We start from the raw sequence: 11,035 nt of genomic DNA, 5'->3' as shown, positions 1-11,035 counted from the left end.
CCCATTTAAGGTGCCATTGCTATAGAAACGATTCAGGTGACAGTTCTGGAGGTTCAAGAGAAACTGGGCACATTCTTGGAAGCCCTGGGTATGTGCAAGGTCTGCTGCTGTCAGGCCACTGGCATTCCTCAAGCTGTACAATGCAAAGACACTGAATTACACTCGCTCGCCAGGCTGCCCTGCTGCTGCTGCTGCCCTTACTGACTATCTATCTGCTGCTGATGAGAGAACATACACTTAGCAAATTGCCATTAAGAAATTAGTTATCAATCTTAGTTCAATAACTAACTGAGCTCTTTTTTTTTGCACATATATCTGGCTTCTAAGCAAAATTTGGGAGACAATAACACTTGCAAATAAAATCAATAGACTATTGCGCCTTAAACCTTTACATCTTCCTATTTAAACTTCTCAAAAGGCTTTATTCAAAACCAGTCTGAAGCATTTGGGTTTTACATAGACTTCAGACCAATGTAAGTGCTGAATTTTACCACCTGCTGCAGTTTATTCTGCAATCTATAGCTTTAACTTGAGCAAAAGATCAAATACTCAAAATAAACTTAACATGACTTGGCAATTGTCCATGGCATTCTGGTTTCTAAGGTAACAACAACATCACTAGTCTTCCTAACAACAAAATATATACATAAACAGGAAAAGGTAAGGTAGATAAAGATGCTATACTTAGTTATGCTTTGCTTATGCTTTTGTTTCTGGTTTGTTTCTCATTTCAAAGTGTGTGACATCATAAGGACTTGCTCTGTTGGTTTGAACCAAGACTTCTCCATGCATGAGATTAGCACTGGATTCTGGATATTCTGATGCATCAAGGAGGTAATAAATTAGATCGGGGAGGACACGGAGAAGTTGAATTTGAAGAGGTGCTGCATTATGTGCATTTACACAAACATACAGCGTGTCTTGTGCTGAGAACGTTAGGCTAACTTCATAAGGAAGAGCAGAGATGAGGAGGTAAGAGAGCCAGAAGTGGCCAAACTTGATGCCAATAAATCCTTCCTAATGTTTTTCTGCCTTTCCAGACAGAGGTAACTAGTAAAAAAATTGAAGTTTTGCTTCTTGCCTGCAGTAGTTTAGACAATGCCATTAGTTAAGAACCCAGAAGCAGAGTAAGGGTTCAGAAGATTAATAGACCTGATTCTGTTGGAACTCGCAGCAAGTAGGAAACAACTCACTCCTGCTCAAGGAACCAACCCCAGATCTTCCTAGATCACTGCAACTTATTTGCCACAGAAATAAGACAAAACCCCCTTTAGAAACCATTACAGGAAGACTGTTCCCAGAAAGAGATACTCCTGGATGAAGTATTTGGCAGACTGTACTGGAGAATCACAACACCCATCGGGCTAGATCAGGGTTGGAACATCACAGCATGGAATGAAATTAAGTCACCACTTACTTGGACAACCAGCAACCAAGAATGGTCTAGAAAGTAAGGCTTCAGAAGACTGAAAAACCTAGTTAGGCAAAGAACTGAAAGCTCAAAGGGGAAGTATGAGCTATGAACACTCAGAGCTGCAAAGTCCATCAGCTGTTCTGTGCTGAACTGTCCAATGCAGGCAGAGCACCAATGGGAGCAACACCAACAAAAGGTGACCAAGTCAGGCATCAGGATAAAAGTTCAGAGTGTAACAGCTGCTGAAATATCTCTTCTCCTCACTTGGAGAGCAGCCTATGGTTTCAGAACACCTGGTGTGGTGGGAGGTGTCCCTGGCCAGGGCAGGAGTTGGGACTGGATGATATCTAAGGTCCATTTCAACCCCTAAAATTCTATGATTCTGCAAAATCCAGTCAGTCTTTCCCCCTGCAGAACTCCAGTGAGGTCCCTGTCAAGCAGCACCCAATGCTCTGTCAGTAGTCCTGACTCACTCGTGCAGCACATGGATGTGACACAGTGCAACTGCAGCTTAAGGAACAGAAACTTCAACAGATCAGGAAGCAGAGCTCAGTTCCCTGAAATCTGTTTTAAATCTCTGAGCCTCAAAAGGACGGCAAACGAAATCTAAGCAGCAGCAAATTAAAGTTATGCAAGGATAAAAATGACCAAAACAATATGGTATTGAATCACCACCTAATTTAATAAAACTCCAAGGAGGCACTAACTCTGCTACTTAGCAAATGTTGCTGAAAAAGAGCTGCTTTGGAAAACTGACTGAAAGACTACAGTTAAGTCATCATCTCCAAAAGAAGGCCAATGTAAGATCCCAGAGGCATTCAAAGATGGACAAGATCCAATGGTATAGGACTCCATGATCAAACTCTGGGAAAGAACAACTACATTTCCCAGGAACAAAAAAACAACCCCAAACTTAAGAATTTGACAGATTTACAACTGCTATTTTAAGATCTGCCCCATCCTGAACAGATGAGTCTGTAACAGGTAGACAAGGATGCACCTGTCCTGCAGAAGGATGTTGAAAGCACTGTGTAGGTTTCCAAGGGACTCAAAACCACTGGATGCAACCATTCTTGCTCCTGAGAGTTTAGAAACACCCCAAAGTGTAAGTCTGAATTTAGCTTATCAGTTTCACAGAACCATCAAGGTTGGAGGAGACCTCTAAGGTCATCGAGTCCAACCACTAACCTGTCACTGCTGGAACCACTAAACCCTAAACTAAACCCTCCAGTGCCACATCCAGACACCTCTTCAACATCTCCAGGGATGGTGACTCCACCACCTCCCTGGGCAATATTCCAATGCCAATTTCAAGAGAACTTCTGTCTGCAGAAGTTAGTAAAGAAACAAAAGAGGACAAAAACGTTTAGAGAAATAGAAGGAGCTGACAGGATCCAGATGACTCTAGACACTGTTTGGTCAAGTGCTGCGAAAGAGAACATAACAGGTGAGTTTTTTCTGCTCCCTCACGGCGAGAACACGGATTTGAGAATCTTTTCTATACCCAGTTGTCACTGACCATTACTTTAATCAAAGCCTGATTGTTCTGGGACTTTGATAGACTTTCACATTTCAGTTAAACTGGTTTGCACGCCAATATTGGTGTGTCCTGCCATGGCTGCAGGGAGAGGACTAGAGGCAATGGCCTTGAGCTGAGCCAGGTCAGAGTCAGATTGGATGTGAGGAGAAATGTTTTCCCTGTGAGGGTGTTGAGGCCCTGGGATATTGCCCAGGGAGGTGGTGGAGTCACCATCCCTGGAGGTGTTGAAGAGGCATCTGGATGTGGCACTGGCAGATCTGGTTTAGGGTTTAGGGGCTCCAGCAGTGACAGGTTAATGGTTGGACTCGATGATCTTAGAGGTCTCCTCCAACCTTGATGGTTCTGTATTAATGGGAAAGAGAAAATTGATGAGTTTTGCAGAAAAACAGGCTAAAAAGACAAAAGACATACTTCTTTAGCTGATTTTTCTAGCCTTCTTTAGAAGGAAAGATCTGTCACTAGGAACACAAAGGGCAGTGAGAGCTAACTGTGCTGTATTAGTCTATCATAAAGCAATGGAAGTAATCCAAGAAAAAATGGCTAACTCAACTAGGAAAAAAGTAGGACAGAAAAAGCTCTTACCAAGTTATCATAGTTTTGCCAGACTGGAATAGTTTTATGGATTTCCAAAATGACTTAGAAGTTTTGCTGTCACTGGAAGGAGTCTGAGTGCCAACAGAAAAACAGAGCGTGCTACAGTCCTTGCACAGACCCTGAAGTACCTGAAAGATTTACAAAGCTAAGACATCTCCTAGAACATTCGTTGGAAGCACTAACCAGGACCTGGGAGCAGAGCCACTCTGCTCCAGCAGCAGTTCCAGGGAACTGGGAACACACCTATTACTAACTCTGCAGTGTGTGGTCGACCTCAAATGCTGCCAGTGTCTGAAAATGAAGCAGCTCCCTCAGCTTAGCCAAGAGCTAAGAATGTAAGTGTCATTCCTGTAAACAGACTAGATTATAGGGATGAAAATGGAAATGGTTCACTGTCCCAACCACATGGAAGACTCAGAGTTCAACCTCTTATATTCTAGCCCTGTGTCAGCCCTGGCTTGTAGAACGACCAAGGTTGGAGGAGACCTCTAAAATCATCCAGTCCAACCTTTAACCTGTCACTGCTGGAACCACTAAACCCTAAACCAGATCCTCCAGTGCCAGATCCAGATGCCTCTTCAACACTTTCAGGGATGGTGACTCCACCCTGAGCAATACTCCAGGGCCTGAACACCCAGTTATGTACTGCAGTTACCTGTGAATTACCTATCAAGTGAAAAGGAGGAAGAACAACTGAAGAATGATTCAGCTATAGTAGACTACACATGACACGGACTGCATGGTCAAAAATATCAAGAAACAGAAAACTCTATATTCACTATATTCATGTAAATTTTCAGCTATTTCAGTTATTAGGTGTTCCTTGAAAGAGACTTCACTTCTCTTAAAGGAGAGGGAAAGGGTACTGTAACTGAAAAGTAACTTTGAGACTTGGGCTGTGAAGGAAAAACAGTGGAAAAAATGTAAACCACTGGAGAAGATGGACAGAACTACCTCAAATGTCATGTCCCTTGGAATAGAATCTTCTGTTCCACCCATCCTCCTCATTTTTAGTCAGTTACAAATCCCTTCAGTACTAGCTTTGATCTTTTACCCTGAACGCCTTGAAATGGCTGAACAGCTTCCAAAACAGCTCAGAACACACTGCTTGGCATTCAATCTTCAGGCAAGCTGTTCCTTTTGTCACTGCTAAGCATGCAGCAAACATGACAACTCTATTTCTGTAACTGCATTGGCTCAGGATTCAAAATCAGTATGGAAACTTCTTGCAGGTTTCACATTTTGGTTTATAGGGTTTGTTGTTGTTCTTGGCTTTTTCCCCTCTGACAAAATGCCAAACTTGAGCACCAGCTTGTTTCTTTCCCAGGTTTCTCTCTAAGTGAGGCCGTCCAGCTGAAACAGGACAAACAGCAAACTATGTAGACTGCATGTTTCAAAGATGATCTCAAGAAGGAAGAAGCAAGGAAGGTGTGGAAGGATGGAAGAGTCATAAGTAAGGAAATCAGAGTAAGCCTTGAAAAATTCCATGAGGCTTATGATTAACCAGCCTTTGCTAAACAGGATTCATTCACCTGGGGGAGTGTTGTCTAAGCCTGGCCTAGTGACTGTCAAAGTGGGCAGCTGGGATCCAAACCAGTTAATTCCCATTCTCTCCAGTTGTTGAAGACACACCTGAAGTCAGTCCAGCTCCAGGAACAGGAGGAAAAGCTGCAGAAAGGACACTGAAAACATCACTCCCTTTATGGCACCTCCTCCAGACAGGAACGTAACTGAAGGCTTGAACTGACAAACAGGAGAGAAATTCCTTACTTAACACAGCCCAGGGCTAAGTGCAGCTTTGGTGTCACCGGAAAGTCAATCCACTCTGTTTGGAAAACACATACCTTGCATCCTTTCCAAAGCAGCTCAAGCATCTGAGAAACAACTGAGTCCTGTTAGACTTCTTTCACTTGGCAGCATGTTTTTTGCTTTGCAGCTTATTCACTGTTTCCATGTAATCCTTACGACTGGAAACAGAATATTGAAGCACAGTATTGTTTACCCTTAGCCTTCTTGTAGGCTAAAATCCAGGAGCTGGGAACAAAGACATCTTGGCTTCTTCAAAGGGCAAGATGTTAACTCCAAAGAAAAAGACAGACAAATGCAACTGGAAAGATACATTTTTGTATTAAGAAGTGATTCTAAATCGAGAAAAATCCATGAGGAAAGTTGAATATGGATGAGTAGAAGTAGGTGATTGTGAAGTTCCTTGAGATGCACTTGAATTGTTTTGCAGTGACAAGTGTTGCATAAATAAACTCACAGTGTGCACTGATGTTTTGGGTGAACCCTCCCGACTTCTGCACACACCTTTATTCACACACCTAATGCTCAAAACAGTCCTGTAACACCTTCTCCTTCTTCCATAAAGTGCTGGCCATGGGCAGTCTCCAAACCTACTGATTCCAGCACGAAGAGGAATTTCTGTATTAATATCCTCTGCTTGGCATCATCTGACCTCCCACTGCACAGGCACAGCTCCTCTGGGGGTCCTGGGATCCAGCCAAGGCAGCTGCACATGGGACACTGGTGGAGCAGGGTTAGGGATTCTCTCCTGAATGCTTAGGGATTCCCTCCTGAAATACTTAGGGATTCCCTTCCCAATGTTTGGGGATTCCTCTCTGAATGTTTAGAATTCCCTCCTGAATGCTTAGGGATACCCTTCAGAATGTTCAGGGATTCCCTCCTGAAATACTTAGGGATTCCTTTCTGAAAGTTTAGGGGTTCCCTCCTGAATGTTTAGGGGTTCCCTCCTGAAATACTTAGAGATTCCCTCCTGAATGTTTATAGAGATTCCCTCCTGAAATGCTTAGAGATTTCCTTCCAAAAGTTTAGGCATTCCCTCCTGAAAGTTTAGGGATTCCCTCCTGAATTGTTTAGGGATTCCCTCCTGAATGCTCTGAAAACTGAAGGCTGCGAGCGCAATTCAATCGCTGTAAAAACAACAGAGCTAAGCGTTATCTGACCACACAGGGTTGGTGTACAGAACACGAAGATAACTTCCAGCTTAGCTTTACTTATGAGGATGTTTTTATGACTTCAATCCAAGCACAAGTTGTTGTTTTGAGAAGTTCAGTAAAGGGAGGGAAAAAAGCTCTCAAAGAGTAATCAAGACATTTCCACTATGACTAAGTGAAGATCTGTTTAAATCTGAGTAACTCTGAGCAAGATTTGCTTCAGGATAACCCAGAAAACTGACCCTTTGAGAGATCTGTAGAAAGAAAACAAAACCTTGTGCTTCTCACACTCAATGATACTGAATTTGCTAAAACCATTGCCTCTCAGTGGCCTCAGCTGTTCATTTTTCATCCTCAGTGGTGGGAAAAAGGACAAGCAGCTTCCTATCTGTTTTCAAGACATTCATTTGAAATACTCTGAGCCAAGATCTGTTTAAAACCTGAGTATCTTTGTGCAAGATTTGCTTCAGGATAACTCACAAAATTTACCCTTTGAGAGATCTGTAGGAAGAATAAAAAGAATCTGTAGGAAGTCTTGTGCTTCTTGCATTGAATTGTATTGGATTTGCTGTTGGAAACATTGCTTCTAAGTGGTTTCAGCTGTTCATTTTTCATCCTCAGTGGTGGAAAAAACCCCAAGCAGCTTCCTATTTGTCTTCAAGGAATATATTGAGAGACTGTGCCTTCCACTTATAATGTCACAGACCTTGAAAACCGAAACAAACCTTTGCTACAAAAAGTCAACATTCAATCTTTTGGACCAAAAACCACATTGATATATGTAAAAAAAAAAAAATAATCAAAAACCAAACCAAACAAACCCCTTCTGAATGTTTAATTTGAGATAGTGATTACAGCACCTCCAGCTTTTCTGTGCTTTGGTTAATGCCATGCGACAATCGAAAGAAAATAAACCACAGTTTCCGTACATCAATGTAACAGCTGTTAAAAATTACTGATCTCGACTTAGCTACTTTGTTAGTTTACAAATAAAAAAAATAAATAAAAAAACAACTGTAGATAACTGTAAATTAGGGTAAGCAAAGCATGCAAATCTATAGATTCTATATCTGAATTCCTAGATTAGCGTTAAAACCAATCACCGCAACAAATACCTCAACAGTATGCCTTGTGTGCAGAAAGGAAGCGATACTGAACATTCAATGCCACAACTGTAAGGTTTTCGGAGAAGCACCTGTGGCAGTTTCAGCAGTTTCTATATGGAATGCTCCCCCTTTCTAGGATTACTTGAAAAAATCAAGTCAATTCGAATTACGTAGCTGGAAAACATCGACACGTGTAGTTTTTACAGTTTCAGAATCTTCTCTTTGATTCAAAACGGGCAATGGTGCATAAACAGGAAACTTATAGCATAAGGGATCACATATTTGCAGGCAACATTAAGCTTAAAAGTACATTAACATACACAAAGTGCTGTAGCACAGTATCACTAGGTAAAGCCATTAGCATGTGACCACCTTAACAACAAGATACTAAAGCCTTTTATGCCTTTAAAAGCAATTTATTACGTTCACCCTGAACCCAATTTGTCAAGCTCTTCACTGCAATGGATATAGAATGGATTAAAATTACCGGTCAACTCATGGCTTCAAGTACTTTAAATTTAGTAGGTTGTATCTCAAAAGAATTAGTAGCTATTCCTATACAAAAAAAATTAGCAGATACAAGGATTAAAACAAAACGTAAAGAAGAAAGAGAAAAATAAAGATCAGAACACTAAAAACGCCCACAGTGAGAAAAAAAACCCGTTTCCTACATAAACAGCAGTAAACTAGGCTAAAATTTCTACAGCAAAATGATTTTAAGATACTAAACTTTAAGTGTTTTAACCCTTTGGTGTCCAAATACAGAGGTTAGGAAATAGTTTCAAACTCTTTTTTTTTTTTGTTCAGATACCGAGAGAAAATTACTGTTAACTAAACAGATGTGTTGTCACTGCTGGGGACAGCTACAAATGTTCATGCCAGAATTACATACTGGGCAGCTACAAAAGCACAAGTTGGTGCCAAGTTTTTATTTCACAACAAAGCATTTGGCAGCTGAGATGGTTTGGGACTTTTGCAAACAGAGTTTCTATGAGCATCCTCCAAAACTGTAGCAAGGTGAGCAGAGGGGACAGGAGGAGGTTCTTTGTGAAGCCACTTCTGCCACATAACAATCAAGGTTCACTAGGAATTCTGCAGCTGAAAATAGCTCCTAGATACTCCAACTCTGGGTGGGAAATGCTGGCAGAAGAGAGAAGTCATTAACCACGGGAGGCAGTGGTAGAATCACTACAAGCATCACCATCAGGTGATTTATTGCTGAGTCTGTATTCCAATTTATTTGCTTTCACAGAGACTTCAAACAGGACACTGCTTTTCAGTGAACATCTGTGTTATAAAGATGTACTGACATTTCCAAGCAAATTTCTGCCTGAACAATACAGACCTATCTGTCCTGGCCTGGTATCAGCATCAACAACGTTTTTAGCTTCAGAACCAATTACCTAAGAAGGGATTCCTAAACACAACTCACAAAAGGAAGGTAGGAAAGACGATAGTAACTCTTCAAACTGTCTGATTGGAGCAGTGGTGATAGCTCAGAGGGCTGTGCTGCCCTTCAGAGAGACCTCAACAGGCTGGAGGGATGGGCAGAGCAGAACCAACTGAGATTTGACCAGGGCAAGTGCAGGTCCTGACCTGTTGGAGAGCAGCTCTGTGGCAAAGATGCTGAAGGGACTGGAGCACCTCAGTGATGGAGAAAGGCTGAGAGAGTTGTGGCTGTTCAGCCTTGAGAAGAGACACTCGGAGGGACCTCAGGAATGGATTCAGCTCCATGAACGGGAAGTGCCAAGAGGATGATCAGACTCTGCTCAGTGGGGGTAAACCAAGAAAATAAGAGGAAACAGCAAAAACTGATGCCCAGGAAGTTCCACCTGAACATGAGGAAGAACTTCTTTCCTGTGCAGTCACTGAACAGATTGCCCAGAGAGGTCGTAGATTCGCCCTCACTGGAGATATTCCAGACCCATCTGGACACAACCCTGAGCCATGTGCTCTAGGGTGGCCCTGCTGGAGCAGGGAGGTTGGACCAGATGACCACTGTGGTCCTTTCCAACCTATCTGACTCTTGATTGCAATACAGCGTAACAGAAAAGACCTTTCTATTAAAACGAACATAAATATTTCCTAGATCAGTGGCAAAAATGGAATTCCAAATAAGCATCTTTCTAGTCCTGCAGCCACTCGAAATCCCAAGGGAATCTCAGAGTTCCTGACAGAGACATTTCCATGCAAATGGGAACTATCATTGCTGCTGCTCTCCTGTTTCTAGAGACAGAACTGCAGCTAAAGTTGCTTACCATGAAGAAAGTGTCATGGAAAACTCCTGAGGGAAGGTTCACTGCCAACTGACTTGAGAAGACAAAACAACCTTGCAACACAGACTCTGCCAAGATGCCTCTCTCCAGCAGCAAATAAAATGATGTTACTTCTCCTCAACATACCACCTGAAATGAAACCCAGTGATAGCTTAGAACTGGGCATGAAGAAAGAAAGATTCTCTCAGATGTGCCACACAGGGAAGAAAGTTCAAGCCCTTTAGTACAAAATGCATGGACAGGAAGAGCTTGGGAATAAAACTGGAGAAAAGATGTAAATTAATTTTAAAGTACTTTTGTGCCAAAGGGGGGGAAAAAAATCAAGAACGAAAGGACTGAAGGTATTAAATGGATTAATTACTTTCCCTGTATTAGAGAGGCAGACTTTTTTTTTGTGATAAAAATACCTTGATGCCCTTACTCAAGCAAAAGATGTCCTGACTCACTCCAGAAGATCTGGATTAAGAACCTGCTGAAGAGCATAAAACCACTTTAAATGAGCTCCATGAAAAAGTTTTTCCAATTTACAATTTCTCTCTATTTAGAAGAAAATCCATCTCTCAGCTATGAGCTGCAGCAAGCAGAACAGAATGGTCCAGAAGCACAAGCTGCAGCTGATGAAGCTCCTCCAGGGTGTGTTAAGTCTCCATGCCACGAGATACACCTTGAAACACAGACTAGAAGAGCTTGACTGAAAAGCCACAAACTAGATCAGCAAACAAATCCTAAATCAGCACAGCAAGTTAGAGTAAATGTGGAGCAACTAACATCACATCCAGGCAAAAAGTGCCAACAGCTGAAGCACAGCACCTGCACAGATCAGAGCCACCACCACCACCTGGGCTGACCATAGGAACCAACACACTCAGGAATATACTGCACCCTTGTTTGTCTCACAGTGTGTAACCTGTGCTCTGGCCAAGTTCCACTTCCTAGCACTTGGGGTTCTTGGTTTCAACACCTGACTTAACTGTGCACTGGTTTCTGCTGCCAGAATAGCAACAGAACACTTCACCTTACGGGAAAAAAGTCACTAGTCTTTCTGAAGGGAAACTGCACAGTGAACGTGAGCACAGTGTCTTAAGTGCAGGCAGATCACTCACCACAAAAAGCCAAACATTCCTGTCAGAAATCTGAGCTGCCTTCAC

General features: G+C 42.2%; 1 protein-coding gene across 1 annotated transcript in view; it reads right to left on the bottom strand.

The window, feature by feature from the left end:
- ANKRD10 (ankyrin repeat domain 10) overlaps positions 1 to 11,035 on the bottom strand; it is a 32,880-nt gene that overhangs the window by 7,210 nt on the left and 14,635 nt on the right. The window contains 1 exon segment of the mRNA XM_009071695.1: positions 3 to 133. Coding sequence (XP_009069943.1) covers positions 3 to 133 — 131 coding nt within the window.

The sequence above is a fragment of the Acanthisitta chloris genome, unplaced genomic scaffold (assembly GCF_000695815.1).
Source record: "Acanthisitta chloris isolate BGI_N310 unplaced genomic scaffold, ASM69581v1 scaffold9310, whole genome shotgun sequence".
NCBI classification, from domain to species: Eukaryota; Metazoa; Chordata; class Aves; order Passeriformes; family Acanthisittidae; genus Acanthisitta; species Acanthisitta chloris.
The sequence above is the reverse complement of the archived record's forward strand: the minus strand, read 5'-3'. Positions and strand labels throughout refer to the sequence as shown.